The 18,177-nt window shown below is 57.0% G+C and overlaps 1 protein-coding gene across 1 annotated transcript; it reads left to right on the top strand.

Annotated features, from left to right (window-relative positions):
• Nucleotides 1-8,921: 8,921 nt before the first annotated feature.
• Nucleotides 8,922-16,783, top strand: ELAVL3 (ELAV like RNA binding protein 3). Its single transcript, XM_045546499.1, has 6 exons — nt 8,922-9,135; nt 9,396-9,499; nt 13,277-13,430; nt 13,607-13,832; nt 14,873-14,911; nt 16,432-16,783. The coding sequence occupies exons 1-6, from the start codon at nt 8,931-8,933 to the stop codon at nt 16,781-16,783; spliced, it is 1,080 nt and encodes a 359-aa protein (XP_045402455.1). The 5' UTR covers nt 8,922-8,930.
• Nucleotides 16,784-18,177: the final 1,394 nt, after the last annotated feature.

The following is an 18,177-nucleotide window of genomic DNA, read 5'->3' as shown; positions in this document are numbered from 1 at the left end:
AGAGAAACTTCTCTAGTAACCAGCTATGGAAATGATCCCTTAATGTACAGACTTAACTCCTCATCCCTTGAGGAACACTCATCCCCCATCCTCAGAGAGCTCCAGGATGAGCTGGGGAGATGTTCAGTAAACCCCTATATGAGACTTCTGCAGCTGGTGACAAGCGCCGGGCCGAAAATAGTGATGTGTTGGTTTGCGGGGATGCTGTTTAGGTCGGTGGTCAGGGAGGGCCTCTCTGGGGAGGTGGCATTTGCGCATAGACCAGAATGACAAAGATACATCCCTGAAGAAAGCTGGGGGAGGCAAACCTCAGGCCAAAGGAACAGCCAGTGCCACAGCCCCGAGGTGGAGCCAGCTCGGCGTGTTCCCAGAACAGGAAGCCGCGGGGGGAAGGGAGTTGGCAGTGCCTGCCCTGGCCCCATTTCCCAGAGGGGGATGCTGAGGCCGCCTCCTCCGGCGGGCCACTAGGGAGAGGGGCGGGGAGTGACTCGCGGCCGCCAGGTGGCGCGCGAGCCGCGTAGCCCTGGTGGCTGCAGCCACGTGACCCCGGGGACCGCAGCCGCGAGCTCGGGCACGTGCCCGGGGGAGCCCTGTGGCGCCATGCGCAGATTGGCCCCGCCGGCTCCTCACCAGCTCCCGGGGGTGGGGCGGGGCCACGGCTGTGCCTCAGTTTCCGCTCCGGGCCGGGGCCTGCCTCAGCTAAGGACGGAAGAATCGACAAGGATGAGCGAGGCCGGTCGCTGGGGCCGCCCCCGCGAGCTGCTTTCCCCGGGAGGCCAGTGCCCTCTGCTCGCCCTGCACAGCCGAAGCCGGCAATTTCCAAGGGAACAGCGGCGGGGTCTGCGCGCCCAGGAGTAGCCCTTCTCCCATCCTGGCACGGCGTCCGCCAGGACTGGAACCGGGAGGAACACAAGGTGGGGGACAGACGATCGCTCGGGGTCCCCAGCGTCGGCACCCAGGCCACCCGGGCAAGCCCAAGAAGGGCCACCCGGGGACCTGCACTGCCACCGCCCCGATTGCGCGGGCCAGTGTGATTGGCCTGCCCTCTCCATCAGCGTGGGCAGCACCTCCGGTGCGCACTCTCTCATTGGCTCAATCTCTAGGGCATCTTCCGGCAATTGGTTCTCTCAAGGGCCGTCCCTGATTGGACAAATTAGGTTCTTCTGCTGATGGCACTGACAGTCTGGAGCCTAAAGGGGCGTGCGGGAACAAGGATAGAGTGGGGGCTGCAGCTCTGCAGCTAGGGGTTCCGGTCTACCCGGCCCGCAGCACCGTGGACCCGGCCTTCAGACTGCTTTCTGGGGTGCTGAAGCCTTACTCGGAGACGCCTCTGCTCTAATGAATGCTTGTTCCCGCGTCTCACTGCGGCCCCCGACGTAAACATACACGTGCGTCCGCGCACCAAAGGAGGCTGCGCCACCCCCAACGCCTTAGAGAGAGACTAGGGCCCCCCTCGCAGAGAGGGAGCATGACTCCAGTCAGGAGGACCAACCACGAGCCCAGAAAGCCAGGACATTTACGAGTCAGATCCGCCCACCCTAGTTTTATGGGGTAGGAGAAGGATCAGTGGTTCTCCCAAGTCGCAAGTCTCCAGCGAGGATTGTCTGAAACACTGGTCCCCAAACCTTTTGACCCACTTCGGAGCAGTGCGGAGTTCCCCTCTACTGGGTGCAGTCCCGGCCTTTTGAACCCTGGAGGTACCTAGCTCACTCAAAATCCACTGGGTCCCAGCTTCCTTCTGCAGGCAGACTAGGGCCACCCTAGCCACCCCCACCCTCCCACTGTGGCCTTGAAGGGGGCTACACCTGGTGCCTCCAAATTTGGGGACCCAGGCCTCTGCCTACTGAAATATTGGTTCCTCGTTCCCTTCCAGTCCCCTCGGTAGACAGCGCCTCCGGAAGGTCGCACATTCGGGCCACCGCTACCTCTTCTCTCTCTTCGCTCCTCCAGCTCTAGGTGCTGGCCCGCGGAGGGGAACCCGCTCTGTCACCCGGGCAGAAAGCCCGCCCAAGAAGGGCTGCCAAGCAGGAAGCAGTGGCTGCGAGAGAAGGCAGGCCCAAATCTGGCTACCCGAGCTCCAGGGATGTGCTTTTTGGGGGTGCGGAGTCCCGGCCAGCGTGCGCTCGCTTCCACCTGCCGCGCCGTCGGGCGCCGCGAGGAGGCGGGGCTCGGTCGCCGCAGCCAATAAGCGACGCCGGCGCTGGCAGATGCTGCTATAAAGGGCTGGGGGCGGCGGCGGCGCGGCCCAGAGCGCGGAGCGCGCAGCGCGGGCCGGAGGGAGGGAGGGAGGGTGGGCGAGGGGAGAGGACTTGAGCACCCGAGACCGGACAGGCCCAACCGAGGGGCGTCGGCGAAAGGCAGCGCGCCGCGATCTCTGTCGGGAAGCGCAACCTCCCCGGGCCCCGCGGGGCCGCGCAGGGGGCGTCCTCAACCCCGCGCCCGCTCCCTCTTTCCCTCCCCTGCTGCCCGCAGGCCACCCCGGGGCCCGGTCATCCGCGCGCGCATCCCCGGGCTCGGGCCCGTCCCTGGCCCTCGAGGGAGCCGCCACCTTCATCGCCACATCTGCAGCGGCCGCACCAGAGGTCGCTCGGGCGGGACCCCGGCGTGAGCATCGGGCGCCCCCCTAGGAGTGCACGACCCCCGGAGCCGCCCTCAACACGGACCGCGCCCGCCGGGCACACAAGAATGGTCACTGTAGGTATTCCCCTGTCGCCGAGAGGGAACCGGGGCGGCGAGGGGTTGGGCCCAGGCTCCGCGGAGATCGGAGGAGGGGGGGTAGGACCAGGCCTAGCTAGGCCCAGGTGGGGGGGGTAGGACCGAGCCTCGGGGCCTGAGAGTGGGCAGGGCCGCGCCCAGAGTGCTGAGGGCGCTTAGAGCCTGGCCTGAAAGTATTTGGGGAGGCGGGCTGCGATTCGGGGGGTGTCCTACACCGCCCTGGAGGCGGAAGTGCCCCCTCTCCAACGGGCCTAATGGGGGAGGGGCCGCGGCGGCGGAGGATGCTTCCTTCATCCAGGCCCAGACCCGGCAGGCCGCCCAGGCAAACGCAGGGCCCCGATCACTGGTGCTGGGCCAGGCCAAGGCGGCAAGGCGTCCCCGAGTGCCCTGGGGAAGCGGGTGGCGTCGGATCGCGCGCCTCGGGCCTCGGCCGCGCCCGGAAGGCGGGCGTCTCGTCCTCGAGCCCGTCGACCTTGCGGCAAGCGGGGAGGGGAGAGGAGGGGGCGCGCCCGGAGGCCCCGCGGGCCCGCCGCCGCCGCTGCCGCGTCCCTTTGTTTCTCGGCGCTTCTTCGCGGGCCGTAGCCTCGCGCGGGCGCCTCGGGCTGCGGGGAGGGGGAGGGGAGAGGAGCGCCCGCGGTGGGGGGGGAGACTGCTCGGCTCCTGGGCCCCCGCCCCCTCGGGAGATGGGGTAGGGGGCTGAGGCAGTCCCCCTAAGCCAGGTCCAGGCGCCCCACCCCGCCAGGGCTCTGGGCCGCGGGGTGACCTTGAGCGCGCCCGCCAGCCCGCGCCACTCGCCCGGCTCTCGGTGCTTTCAGCAGCCACGGAGCTGGTCAGCTCCCGAGCGCGCGGCCCCTCCCGCCCGGCCACGCCCTGTCTAGCCACGCCCGGGCACGCCCATCTAGGCCCCGCCCCTAGGGCCCCCGGGGCCCGGCCTCGCCCGAGCCCTCGGATTTCCACTCGGCAGCCCGGGCGTATCCCGGGGGCGGGGCTGGCCAGTTATAGCCCCACCCCTGCTCCACCCCCGCCCCTGCCGCGCGACTCCGCTCCCCGCGCCGCCGCTCGTCCTTTGTCTGGTCCCGGCGCCTGGGCCTCCGTCTTCGGCTCTTCCTATCTCTCGGTCTCTGCGTGTGTGTCTCTGTACACTGTGTCTCTCCCCGGGCCTCTCTTTCGAGTCGCGGCCAGCACAGTGGGTGGGGGCATGCTCAACTCTCGCTCCCCTCCTGGACCCTGGGACCCGCCCACCTGGCTCTGAGCAATGAGGCCCCAGAGGCAGGCTCACCTGCTGTGTGACCTCAGGCCAGCTCCTTCCCCTCTCTGAGCCTCATGCTGTTCACCCAGGTCTGGGAACTGGACGTGGCCTCCTGAGGACCCTCTGACCTCCCACGACAGTCCAGTATCTCCTAGGCGTCCCCTGATGAGTGCCCCCTCCCATTTGAAAAAGAGAACTAATGCACAAAGGGGAAGAGGGTGTGGCCAGAGGTCACACAAGGGCCTTGAGGCCCTTGGGGGCCTGGGTTCTCTAATGCGGGGGGCACTCAAGCAGAGACCTAACATGGGGACAGGCTGGGAGGAAGTGAGGGAAGCCATGGAGACGGTGAGGGCACTGCATGGAGGAAGAAGGTCCCAGAAGTAGGAGGCCCAGTCAGCACCACGTGGTGGCCCAGCCTTACCATGCGTAGCCACTCAATGCCCTATTGTCGGGGGTATCCAGGCATCTGTCACTGTGACTGCGGCCAGGGGGCGCCGCTGGAAGCCAAGGGGGTCAGACGTGGGAGGGTTGAGGAAGCAAGTGGCCTCAGGTGTGCCCACTGCAAAATCCACATGTCAGATGTGTGTGCAATGGTGGAAAAGAGTTGGCGAGAGAGTGCTGAGAGAAAAAGGGAGAAGGAGGGTTCTGTGAGAGACGAACAGTGGAGGAGAGAGAGACAGAAGACGAGAGAGGGAGAGGGAAACTGAAAGAGGGGGAGAGAGAGACCAGAAAGAACCAGAGAATGGGAAGGAAGATCCCTGCCCTCCTTCCTCCCCTCTGACGTTACACCCCCATCTCTGTCTTGGGCCAGCCCTCGAGGTCCCTTTGATGCCCATGTTGCCACCATCCCAGGCCACACACTCACTGCAGGGCGGGTGTGGCCTTCTCCAATCTGATCCCATTATCAGCTCAGCCGGCTCAGAGAAAAGGCGACACTGGTCCCTGCTAAGCTTCAGCACAGATGGGAGGAAGATGCGGTGGTGGTGAGATTAGTTGGCTGCGCCTCAGGAACCTGGCTCTGACCCACCCAGTCACCTCTTAACTCCATCCAGGTTGGGGACAGCACTGGGGGAGGGGCAGCCAGTAACTCTGTGGCTTCTGGGGTCATCAGATCAGGAGTCAAATGCTGACTCCGTCCCTTCCACCTCCTCCTGTCACCTTAGGCAAGTCCCTCTGACTGACCCTCAGTTTCTCCATCTGAGAAATGGAGCATACCTTCTCCACCTTCCAGTGTGGTTGTGGAAAGCCAAGGAAAACTTTTGCACATGCTCAGTGGGGGTTCAAAAACGGCTCTAGCATGTCCAGGAGCAGGGACTTGGGTACTACTGGTTGCTTATTTGGGCTCCCATAGCAAATAGTATCAACCCATCACAGAAGCCTATGTCGCTAAGCCTGGGTGGGAATTCAGAATCCATCTCCATACGTGGAAGACCTCTGTGCCATACCTTCGTTGGAGGGACAGAGGGACAGAGTCCCAAGACGTGACATGACTATCAGAGGACAGCAGTGAGGAGGGTGGTGTCAGCTGCTGGTGTGTGGTAGCCCTCAGTAAATATTTGTTGAATTGAATGAATAGATTCAACCGGCAGGCAGTTTCAATGTTGTGATGCCCAGGGCACAGCATAGAGTAGGTACAGCTTTGCTTTTCTGTTACTATTTGTTATATTAATTATTGGCCTTTTGGTTAGGAGAGTGGACACCAGAGTCTGAATCCTGGATTTGAATTCTCTTGCATGTGTCAACCCCATGCAAGTCCCAACTGAACTTTGTGCAGGTCCTTCATTGAAACTCCATTTCCTCATGCGTTTGGTGGAGAAAAGATTCTTATAACATTCAACATCAGGAGACTCACCTGGAAGTCTTCCATAAGGAATTTTGTCTGGGACATTGCAAACTCCTAGCCCTCCACACATGACTATGCTATTAGTAAAGTATTAATGTCACAAGACCGGAATGCAGGTCTGTGGTGTGCATGTTGCTGCTTCACTGCAGGCGCCTGTGGCAGACATTGCTAATCAACTCAGTGGGCATTCCTCATGAGCCTCGTCATGCGACTTCAGAGTACTCCACCAGGTGGCCCCCCAGGGAGCCACTCTCAGCTGACTGGAGATGTAGGAGAGTTGACCGTCCCCACCATTCTTTTTATAAGAGTAAGTGGGATGGAAACAGACCCAAGGAAAACCAAAGATCACTCCTGAGGACACACGGTTATAACAGGCAGAGCCACCCCAGTGCCTCGGCCATAATGACGAAAATTTCTCTGTAATTAAACAGGTCCAGGTTTGAAATCAAGTTTCCCATTCGTAATCACCCAATGTCTCTGAGGTCAGTTTCCTCACCTGTAAAATGGTGAATGTGTTCTCTGTTTTTCAAGATTGTTGGGAGAATAAGTGAAATGATGCCTTGAAGTGCTTCTCACAGTGCCTGGCACACGATAGATTCTCAGTGTCATGGAATGATTTTTTTTGTTTGTTTGTTTTTTTGAGACAGAGTCTCACTCTGTTGCCCGGGCTAGAGTGAGTGCCGTGGGGTCAGCCTAGCTCACAGCAACCTCAAACTCCTGGGCTCAAGCGATCCTACTGCGTCAGCCTCCCGAGTAGCTGGGACTACAGGCATGCGCCACCGTGCCCGGCTAATTTTTTCTATATATATTTTTAGTTGGCCAGATAATTTCTTTGTATTTTTAGTAGAGACGGGGTCTCGCTCTTGCTCAGGCTGGTCTCGAACTCCTGACCTCGAGCGATCCTCCCGCCTCAGCCTCCCAGAGTGCTAGGATTACAGGCGTGAGCCACCGCGCCTGGCCAGGAATGATTATTAATAGCAATATTATGAGGCAGGGATGGTGGGCTCGACAAGCCTAATCGACTTCCTGTGGTTGTGCCCATGGCAGACATGGCTAACCGATCCCAGAGTGCTTTCCAGCAACACTCACTTGTGGTTTATAGATCCTTACCCTGGCCACTGTGTCTGTAAGTTGGAGTTTGCAGCAAGGTGGAGCAGAGGCCCAGAAGCATTGAGTGATCTATCTGAGGACATAGAGCTGGGAAATGTTACAGCTGGCACCAGTCTTGGTTGGCAGTGGAAGTAGGAAATACAGACTCTGGGTCAGAAAAACTCATGGGCAAACTGTTCCACCGTTTACATGATGCATGCTCTTTGGCAATTTTTAAAATATCTCTTAACCTCAGTTTCCTCATGTATTAAGTGGGGGTGTGGTGGAGGAGGGAAACTCCTCTTTTTAAAAGGGTTGTGAATGAGAAAAGAAAATTTGCACATGGAGTACTTTGCACAGTGGCTGGCACACACTCGTGCCCAATATGTGGGAACAATTATGCTGTTGGATCTTGAGTCAGAGGTGGGCGAGATGGTGGGTACCTGCTGGCTGTTTCTGATTCTGTGGCCCCAGCAGACATGGCTAATACATCACAGTGGTCTTCCTTGCTGAAACTAGATGTGGCTTCTGCATCCTTCTTAATTAACCCCTCTAGGAAGACTCTACCAATTGATTTGGGGTTTTGAGTGAGGTCAGCCTGTTTGCCAACCATGCTATAAAAGATGTAAGGAAATGCTGGCTACTTGACCTTCCTGAGCCCATGGCAGGCAATGCCAGTCAATCCCAGCACTGTTTCCAGCTAAGCCTAGATGTGGCTTTAAAATTCTCCTCTGCGTAGCCCTGTAGATAGCTATTACCAGTTGTTTTGTGTTTGCAGCAAACTGAAACAGAGGTCCCAAGGAGCATATCCAAAGACACATAGTGAGTCGTCAGAGCCAGCAGCAGCCTGGTTGACTGTCATAGTCTGAAAATCACAGGTCTGGGGATGGCTGCATTTGAGTTCCAGTGCCACAACTGATATGCTGTGTGACTTTAGCAAGTTCTTTAACATCTCTGAGCTCAGATTCCTCATCCATCATAGCAAGATTAACTTCTACCTTTTACAGTCTTTGTGTGAATTAAATAAAAAACAGTATATCTTCCTGAACATAGACATTAAAAATACTACAAAAGGAACCACCAAAAAACTCAACAAATTAAATCAAGCAATGTACATAAACAAAACTACAATATGCATGACCAAGTTTGGTTTATCCCAGAAAAGTTGATGTAATGTTGGAAAATCAATTAATATCATTGATGACACTAATATATTAAAACTAAGAAATCATTTCCATAGATGTAGAAAATTTTTAATAAAATTCAACATCCATTCTTATTTTTTTAAAAAAAAATCTTGTTAGGATACTAGGAATAAAAGAAAATGTTCTTAACCTGATAAAGGCCATCTAGAAAAAACCCATAGTAAAGATCATGTTTAGCTGTGAAATGTTTAAATCATGTCTTTTACCATCAAGAATGATGAAGCCCCCATCACATTGTAGCCCCTGCAATAAGACAAGAAAAATAAATAACAGGAGAAAATAAAATTGTCATTACATGCAGATATTTTATGTTAAAAAAAAAAAAACAAAATAGCTCAATGGGAAAACTATGAGGGTAAATACCTACTAGGAAAATTATGTATGAAGCAAAAGAAATATTAACACATTTGAGATAGGAATTATGTTTGGTGGGAGGAAGGAAATAAGATTAGGGAAGGGCATATGGGGCTTCAAAGCTACTAAAAGTGTTAGATTTCTTCTTCTGAAGACAAAAGGGTTCATTTCTATTATTCTGAAAATGCATAGATTGATTTTAGATCTTTCTTTGTGTATGTGGTATTTGTAGATGGAATTTCTCATGTTAAAATCACATCAGGTGCTTTTTTTTGCCCAGTGCTTTTTCTGGTAAATGGAAGGGATTTTTACAATAATAAGGTGTCCCCTCCTCCACTCCCCACTCCCCATGACAAAGCCCACAGTAGACGTGGCTAATCTGTCACCACCAAGCCACTCATTCCCGCAGGTCCCTGGTGTGGGGACTGGGCGGTGAGCTGGTGCGACCTGTTGTCTCCAGCAGATACTGGGGGCCATGGAGTCTCAGGTGGGGGGGGGCCCGGCCGGCCCGGCCCTGCCCAACGGGCCACTCCTTGGTACAAATGGAGCCACTGATGACAGCAAGACCAACCTCATCGTCAACTACCTGCCCCAGAACATGACCCAGGATGAGTTCAAGAGTCTCTTCGGCAGCATTGGTGACATCGAGTCCTGCAAGTTGGTTCGGGACAAGATCACAGGTGTGGCTGCTGGAGGTGGCTGGAGGGGAGGGAATACAGGTGTGATGAGGGCAGGTGTGACCCTCAGTGGGGTGTCTCAGGGATATCAGGGACAAGAGGTGGTCTCAGGTTTGATGGGAAGATAGGTTTGATTCTGGGAGTGATGGCGGCAGGTGTTGTAGGGAAATACACGAGGGTGGGATCTTGGTGGGGAGGGTTCAGTCTCTCAGGCCTGGGTTCAGAAGGACACTGGCAAGTCCTCATCCTTGTCCTGCTCACAGGGCAGAGCCTTGGCTACGGGTTTGTGAACTATTCTGACCCCAACGATGCAGACAAAGCCATCAACACCCTCAATGGCCTCAAATTGCAGACGAAGACCATTAAGGTTGGTGCCTCATTCCCCAGTCCCCCTATGACTGCCCACCCTGACTGTCCCCAGCCTCCCACTGCCACCCCCTATATCCGTTCCTCCACCCCCTTTCACAGCTCATCCAGAGCCCAGCTGGGCCACCCGGTAGGGAGGGGATGCCAATGGCTTTGCCTCTCTGAACCTCAGTTTCCTCAACTGGCAATGGTGACAATACCTGCCCCAAGTTCTCTGGAAGCTCAGGGAGTCAGCCAGGGCCTGGAGGTAGGACAGAGTGACCAGGGTCCTGTGAGCCACCGCCCCCACCCCTGCCTTTGTCATGGAAATGGCGGTGGGGGCCCATCTGCCATCTGGAAACTAATTAGGGTCTGGGAGGGCGGGATTAGGGGTGGACCCCTCCCCCACCGTTGTGCAATGCCCCTCCCCCCTGACCTCCCCTCTCAGCAGCTGCAGCTGGGACCTTGCAGGCTTGGGTTCCCTGGGGGGGAATCGCCATGGAAACCCCCCTCTCTGGGTTCGCCTGGGGGTGTTTGGGCTCCGCCCTGCAAATCTGCTCCTGGAGCCTGGGGGAGGCAGGGGTGTGGGGTGCCCATCTGGCCCCCGGTTCAAGGTGGGAATGGAGGTGCAGGAATCTCTTCCTTTCCGTGATGTGGGGGGCTGGGGGTGAGGGGAGAAATGAGGTCGTGACCTGATGGGTCCCTCCATGGCCGACTAGACCTAAAAACCCCAGGGCGTGAGGGTTGACCCTAGCGACTTTCCTTAAGCGTGAGGGTGAGATGCAGTGTGTGTGTGTGTGTGTGTGTGTGTGTGTGTGTGTGTGTGTGTGTGTTTGTCGCCCTGAACTGTGACATGCAGTGTTTATGGTCCAGGTATCTTGTGACTCACTCATTATGGCTCTGGCTGGGACACAGTTGTTGTGGGACACGGTGTCCACAGAGTGGCTGTCCTTGAGTCGATCTAGCTCTTTAAGACTGGGCGTGCCCCTGTGTCTGTGGGATGTGGTATTTATTTGACAGGTGCTTTGTGACACACTGCGACTCCAGCTGTGACCTGGTGGGGCCTGGGAGAGGGTGTCTGGCTCTGACAGGGTGTTTGTGTGTCTCAGTGATGTTGTGTGGGTGTGGCTACCCGTGCCCTGTTTGGGTGGAGGGTGTGTGGCATCGTGTGCTCGTGCGGTGCTGTGACTGTGACGGGTGTGTGGTTCTGAGACCGGTACTGAGATTCCCTGAGATTCACTCCCCCCTGGGTGCTCTGACAAAATATTCTGACCGAAATATTTCCAGCTGCTTCCTGTGTGCCAGGCCCCATCCCAGGGTGGGGATGCAGGAGGAATTTGACCTGTCCCTGCCCTTGGGGAGCCCATGTCACAGAGGGATGGGAAAAGCCCATGGAAACTTGCTCTGAGGCCAGCCATGGGGGTCCACACCTGTAATCCCAGCAGTTTGGGAGGATGGATCGCTTGAGGCCAGGAATTAGAGACCAACCCGGGCAACATAGCAAGACCTCATCTCTACAAAAAATAAAAAAATTATCTGGACATAGTGGCGCATACCTATAGTCCCAGCTAGTTGGGAGGCTGAGGCGGGAGGATTGTTTGAGCCCAGGAGTTGGAGGCTGCAGTGAGCTATGGCTGCACCACTGCACTCCAGCCTGGATGACAGAACAAGACTCTCAAATGAAAAACAAAACAAAACCTACTCTGTGCCTCAGATGATGCCGGACCCCAAGATCCCAAAAACCCACCCCCAAATTTGATCCATCAGCAAGTGCTCACCGCTCAGAGCTCCCAGCTCCACGGGGGAGAGAAAACCATCAAATACACAGCACGATTTTTAAAACTACTATTAGAGAAATAACACAGGCGATGTGTTTGTCTTTTATCTCCTGGTGCGCACAATTGCATTAGTGGAATTAGACACCACTGCCCACAAGCACCCCAAATTCACCCACACCTGCTTTCTTTAGTTTTCTTTTTAATTAGTTATTTCTAATGAAGGCATACACCCTCGCAGCTCAGCATCCCACACAAAAGCCGGGCCTTTGACAATGACCTCTGTCTACCCAGAGGTTAATTTAGAAGAAATAGAAAATCAACATCGTAGAAATAAGGAGGAGGGTTGTTCATGGCCCTCTCTGCCCACCAGTGACATGTCACCCACTCAGCATTTGGTGGGGTGGGTTTCCATGCCACATTTCGATGACACTGACACACACACAATGAGATGGGGGTCGCATAATCCTCACTGCTTTGTAAATAGACTTTTCTTCACCCCAAAACAATGCCCACCACTGTTTTGGGGAAAGAAATATACATGTCCACTTTTTTTTTTTTTTTTTGAGCTTAGACAATTCCATGCAACGTCCGCCATTTTTTAAACAGCTACAGAGACAGTTTCGTTGTTGGGTTGGACCATAATTAATAACATGGATCAAAGGATGGAACTAAAACATGTCTAATTCCCAACTGAGGGGGTGCTTCGAAAAAAAGTAGTAGGGGTGGAGATGAGGGGGGACCAAATTCAGATGGGAGATGACAGAGAGGACATTTCAACTGAGACCTTGGAGAAGAAAGAAGAGGAAGAAAGTTGCGGGCAGAGAGAACAGCAGTTGCAAAGGCCCTGGGGCTGGGATATGGCTGGTGGGTTTGGGGAAAACGGAGGAGACCCCTGTGGCTGGAACAGAGCAATTGAAGGGGGGCAAGGGGGAATATGAAGGCAGGGAGGAGATGGGAAAGAGTGTGCAGGGCTTTGTGAGCCAAGGGAAGGACTTTGGCCTTAGTTAGCACTGAGGAAGGTGGGAGCCATGGAGGGTTGTGGGCAGAGGAGGGACATGACCTGACTCAGGCGCTCACAGTCCCCCTCTGGCTGCTGCAAGAGGAACAGACTGAAGAGTGGGGAGGGCCAAGGCTGCTGCACTTGTCCAGGTGATCAATGGTGGGGGCTGGCTGGAAGTAGGGAGAAGTGTGTGGATTCCAGATAAGGAGGAAGGTGGAGCCCATAGGATTTATGGTGGATTGGATGTGAGTGGGAAGGAAGAGAGGTTTCGAGGACAACCCAAGCCAGGGAATGTGAGTACACAGGAGGACAGAGCAGCTGTTACTGAGTCAGGGCAGGTTTGAGGTGGTTGGGAGCTGGATGTGGCCATGTTGAGTGTGAAGTGCCCGCGACACCCTCACACGGGGCGCCTGGCAGCGGGGGCCACACAGTTGTGCAGATCGGAGGCAACATTTGGGAGTCGCCAGCATGGAGCTGGTGGCTAAAGACCTGAGTCCCCAGCGGGGGGTGGTAGGCACCCAGTGTAGTATTCTAGAAGAGGGGGGCCAGTGTCCCAGGCTCACCCTCCAAAGGAGTGGGAAGAATCAATGTTTGTTGATGGACTATCAAACATAGGGGTGAGGCCAGGCATGGTTGCTCACTCCTGTAATCCCGGCGTTTTGAGAGGCTGAGGCAGAAGGATCCCTTGAGCCCAGGAGTTTGAGACTGGAGTGAGCTATGATGGTGCCACTGCACTCCAGCCTGGGTGACACAGCAAGGCCTCATCTCTAAAAAAAAAAAAAAAAAAGCATGAGGATGTGAGCTAGGTATTTGAGGGTCTCCAAGGTCCCCAGGAAGACTTGTGACCTCTCGCGACAGGTCCCCTCCTTACCACTCTATGCAGGCAGGAACACATTGTCACAGCCCCTCCCCCGTGCCTGGCTCGGCCCCATCCGTGGTGACGATGCAGGAGGTGTTTATTGAGTGAATGGATGATGAGGCATTTCTGGGACTCCGTGACATGGGTCCTCTCCTCACCTAGGTGTCCTATGCCAGACCCAGTTCGGCGTCCATCAGGGATGCCAACCTGTACGTCAGCGGGCTCCCGAAGACCATGAGCCAGAAAGAGATGGAGCAGCTCTTCTCCCAGTACGGTCGCATCATCACCTCTCGCATCCTGGTGGACCAGGTCACAGGTCAGGCTGCCAGGGCGGGTGCACCCAGAGGGGGCAGGTGCTGGGCAAAGGCACAGAGGTGGGACAGAAAGGGAGACACCGCGAATGCCGGGACAAGGAACGGGGCAGTTGGGGAGGAGGTGGCCACGCAGGAGAGGACAGAGTCCTTGTGACAGGGCACCCTCTCCCCCTGGCAGGTGTCTCTCGGGGTGTGGGATTCATCCGTTTTGACAAGAGGATTGAGGCTGAGGAGGCCATCAAAGGACTGAATGGGCAGAAGCCGCTGGGCGCAGCTGAGCCCATCACGGTCAAGTTTGCCAACAACCCGAGTCAGAAGACCGGGCAGGCGCTGCTCACTCACCTCTACCAGTCGTCCGCCCGGCGCTACGCGGGGCCCCTTCACCATCAGACGCAGCGTTTCCGGTGAGCCCCCCGCCGCCCACCCAGGCACACTCTGGACCCCCAAACACGGTGACCTAGGCTGGCAGCTGCCCCCCTGAAGCCCATTCCTGCAGAGCAGAGGGACACCGACAGCACCCACACCCTGGGGCTGCTGAGAGCAGCAAAGAGATGCATCTTTCAGGTGCCAAGGCCAGGCCCTCGTATACAGCAGGCACTCAATGTGTGCTAGCCACTATGATTGGCATTATTGGCCTTAAGGATTTTGGAGTCAACATGATCAGGATCCAGCTTAATTTTTGTAGAGATGGGGTCTTGCTATGTTGCCCAGGCTGGTCTCAAACTCCTGGGCTCAAGCAATCCTCCCACCTCAGCTTCCCAAAGTGCTGGGATTACAGGCGTGAGCCACTGCACCCAGCCCCGTGTCTGTAATAATAACACCAAACATTTCATGAGTGCCCCCTGCCTGCTAGACACACTTTTATTCTGCAACACAACTGGATAAGCGGGAAGCTTGTGTTCCCATTTTTACAGACGGGGACCCTGGGGCACAGAGAGGCATTGTGGCTTGCCCCACCCAAACAGAGCAGCGCAGAGACTCAAACCCAGGATCCCCAGTGAGTCAGAACTCTTAGCCACTCAAAGTGGGGACAATGGAAGCCCCTTGTGGGCCCTGGGTGGCCGTGGCAAGTTACTTCCCCCCACCCCTGCCACCCAAGCGCACTGAGAGAGTTGGCTGGGCTTGTTACTGTCGCCTTTGTTGGAAATTATCCTTCCCCAGAGATCCCAGCCCCTGGGCCCCGACAGGATGCGCCGGCCGGGAGGGGGAGGACAAGGACGGCAGGGCAGGCGAGAGGCAGTGCCCGAGTGCCTGCGGTTCCGTGCCAGGCGGTGTCCAGCCAGGCGGGGAGCGGGCAGGCGGCGGGGGGGGGGGGCGGGGGGGGAAGGCTCTGCTGCAGGCCTGCCGGGTGGGGGCGGGGAGGGCAGGCCACTGGCTGGTGGTGTCATCACAGCACGAGGGCGTGTCCGGAGGCCACCTCTGACCACTGCTTCTGCCTCCGCAGGCTGGACAATTTGCTCAACATGGCCTACGGAGTCAAGAGGTAACAATGCCCCCGGCCCACTGTCCCTTCTTGTCACCGGCCCTGTTTCTGACGCCCCCAGGATTGCAGGCTTGGCGTGTCTACCCGGGTCTGGGAGTAGCAAGGCCATTGAGAAATGTGACATCAGTTGTTCCCAGGGGTTCTACCTCTCGGGTCCTCTCTACCCTGTAAGATCGCTTCCTTGGGGGTTCTGGGGCATAGCAGCTGCTACAAAAATGTGCGGGTCCAGGGGACAGAGGTGCTATCTGAGGCCCTTTCCGGTTTCCTTTCTCCACTCCAGTGACAGTCAGGTGGCGTTGCCCAGGGCACAGTCATGCCCCGTGGTTCCCACATTAAGTGTCTGATTTCCCCCTGGCCACTACTAATCCTTGCCAAGGGTCGCAAAATCACCCCTTCTGCCCTGAAGTCAGGGACAAACTTCGAGGCCCCGGCAGCATAGCACTGGCCACGTCCCTGACCTTGTAAAGGTCCCCGTGTTTATTGCGCAACAAGCTGTTGAGTGGGTCGAGTGCCAGCCAGGCACTTGGCTGAGGGCCAGGGACCCAGCGTGGTCTGGGCAGACTTGGACCCTTGGGGACAGGAAGTGGTATTGAACACACAGTGCCTGGCACCTAGGGAGCACTCTAGATAAAGGGTCGCCAGTATCGTGATGTCGTTACTGTTATTCATGAGCTCAGTCTAGTGGGGGAGGGGACAGGTAAATGAACAATGGTAAGGGCTGTGCAAGGGGCAGGGATAAGGGGTGATGGAGACCCAGCAGGGACCACCTGCTGACCCATCTGAGGTGACATCAGTGCAGAGGCGTCAAGACACAGGGCAGGGTGGAAAGGGAGTTTCTGGCAGTGGGAACGGCCCATGCAAGGGCATGGAGAGTGAGGGCGCGGTCAAGGTCAAATGCTTCAGGCCCTCGGGGTCCTCCCCTCTAGTGGAGGGGTTCGGTCGGAGGGCCAGGTAGCCAGTGAGGAATGCGGGGAATGTGGAAGGACAATTCTGTCCTTTCATTAATTCATTCAACAAATACTTCTCGAGTGTTTCATTAATTCACTCAACAAACACCTCCCAGGTACTGCCCTGGGGCTGGGGACCAGCGGGGAACAAGCCCTCGCAGGAAGGATGGAGCCAGTAACAGATAGGATTTGGAAAGGAAAAGGCTGGAGGGGGCAGGGGGACCAGGAGGTCACTTGGTGGAGTCAGAGGCTGCCCCAAGGAGGTGACAGCTGTCCTGAGGGCTGAATGAATGGGGCTTCCAGGGTGAGCCTCTTGCCACGTGGGGTGGTAGCCGGAGGGATGTGGAGGGTTGGGACCAACAGGGTTAAAGGTCACAGGGTAGAGGTCAGGAGTCAAGACAGGGTTATAGGTCAGTGGGTCAGAGTTGGGGTTTCAGATGGGGTCAGAGATGGGGACCACGTGGTTAGTGCAGGTGTCACAGCACAGTCAGGGGTCCTGAAGGTGTCAGGGGTCACCAGGGGGTCGGAGGCATGCAGGGGGTCAGGGCAGAGCCCGCGTGACCCCCAAAGTAGTCCCCTCTCGCTCATCGCCAGGTTCTCGCCCATCGCCATCGACGGCATGAGCGGCCTCGCGGGCGTGGGCCTGTCAGGGGGCGCGGCGGGCGCCGGCTGGTGCATCTTCGTGTACAACCTGTCACCCGAGGCGGACGAGAGTGTGCTGTGGCAGCTGTTCGGGCCCTTCGGGGCCGTCACCAACGTCAAGGTCATCCGCGATTTCACCACCAACAAGTGCAAGGGCTTCGGCTTTGTCACCATGACCAACTACGACGAGGCGGCCATGGCCATCGCCAGCCTCAACGGCTACCGCCTGGGCGAGCGCGTCCTGCAGGTGTCCTTCAAGACCAGCAAACAGCACAAGGCCTGAGCCGCCGCCCTCCCCGCCCATCCTCCCACCCCTCCCTGGGCAGCAGAGAGAGAGAGAGAGAGAGAGAGAGAAAGGGCCCGAGAGAGACAGCGCAGGCAGACCCACGGACGACGTGAGGGACCCACATCCCTGCGAAGCCACAGGGTGAGCACAGCACTCTGGGGGTGGGAGGGTGTGCCGGGAATGGGGGGTGCCCGGGGGTCCCCTGCCCCATCCTCCTGCCCCCACCCCAGGCTGAGCTGGTCACTCTCTCATCTTGGTTTGGTTCATGGCGAAGGTTTTTGTTTCTTTCTTTGGCTAAAAAGAACGCAGAGGTGTGCCCCCACCCAACCCTCAGCCACCCTCCGTGGGGTGGCGTGGGGGCCACTGGGGGTGCCCTCCCAGGCCCCCCTGCCCAGGCCTCCCCAACACCTAGGTGGGCTTGGGGAGAGGGAACAGGTTTAAAAATCCCCAAAAAGGTGACACGTGAGGAGGCGGTGTGGGCAGCCCCGGCCCAGGGCCCCCTTGGTGGGACGTGGGGAGCCGGGGAGGGGGCTGGAAGCAGAAACAAAATGAAAAAAAAAGGGGGGTGGGAGGGAGGGGTCTTAAGAAAAACTCTATTTTTGTAAAAAGGGAAAAAGACCTCGTGGAGAATTTTTACTGGGGATTCTTGAACTTGAAAAAAAAAAACACAAAAAAAAGACAAAAAAAAAAAAAGAAAATATTTTGGCAGGTTATGTTTACCAACTGGGGCAGGGGGATGCCAGGGAGTGGGGCTGAGGGTCTGGGAGTCCACACTGGGGGGAGGCCACACAAAGAAACAACCATGCAGAGCCACACAGGGGCACACACTCACACCTCGGGGACACACCGCAGCACAGACGGACAGAGACACGCCCCGGACACGTTGAGGGACTCGTTGGCCAAACGCAGACACGTGGACAGGATTAGACAGAAAGAGACAGGAGTTGGGGCTACAGCAATGTGGACGTGGGCAAATGTGGGCACAGACATATGTGGGCACACATGTGTGAGCACGAGAATACGTCCGTCGGTCCACGTGCGCACGTGACAATGGAGGCAGATATATTTGGACATCAAATCTGAACACCCAGTCACAGAGAAACACACACACACCGCCCAGGGACACACAGACATGCCCATAGCATCCCACAGGCCCAGGCAGGAGGTCCCACCCCAGACCCCGCCCGGTCACTCTCGCACCCTCTTGGTCCCCCCATGCGCTGCCCCGGTTTCTGTGCAGAGCTCTCTCCTGGACCCTCGGTGGTCTCCCTGCCGCCCACGAACACAGGCGTGCGCACACAGCGTCCATGCATCCAGACACACGATACCTCGTTCCACTTTGGCGTCACGGTGGGCTGGAGGCAGCCCCCCCACCAACACTTGAGGCCAAA

This window comes from Lemur catta, chromosome 1 (assembly GCF_020740605.2).
Source record: "Lemur catta isolate mLemCat1 chromosome 1, mLemCat1.pri, whole genome shotgun sequence".
Classification (NCBI taxonomy): Eukaryota; Metazoa; Chordata; class Mammalia; order Primates; family Lemuridae; genus Lemur; species Lemur catta.
Note: the sequence above shows the minus strand (reverse complement) of the source record. Positions and strands in the feature narration are given on the sequence as shown.

Excerpts from the sequence above, each read along its gene's own strand:
- ELAVL3 (XM_045546499.1), top strand. The coding sequence starts at position 8,931 with ATGGAGTCTCAGGTGGGGGGGGGCCCGGCCGGCCCGGCCCTGCCCAAC. Across the intron at positions 9,500-13,276 it reads TGCAGACGAAGACCATTAAG|GTGTCCTATGCCAGACCCAG; the intron begins GTTGGTGCCTCA and ends CTCCTCACCTAG. Across the intron at positions 13,833-14,872 it reads CATCAGACGCAGCGTTTCCG|GCTGGACAATTTGCTCAACA; the intron begins GTGAGCCCCCCG and ends CTGCCTCCGCAG.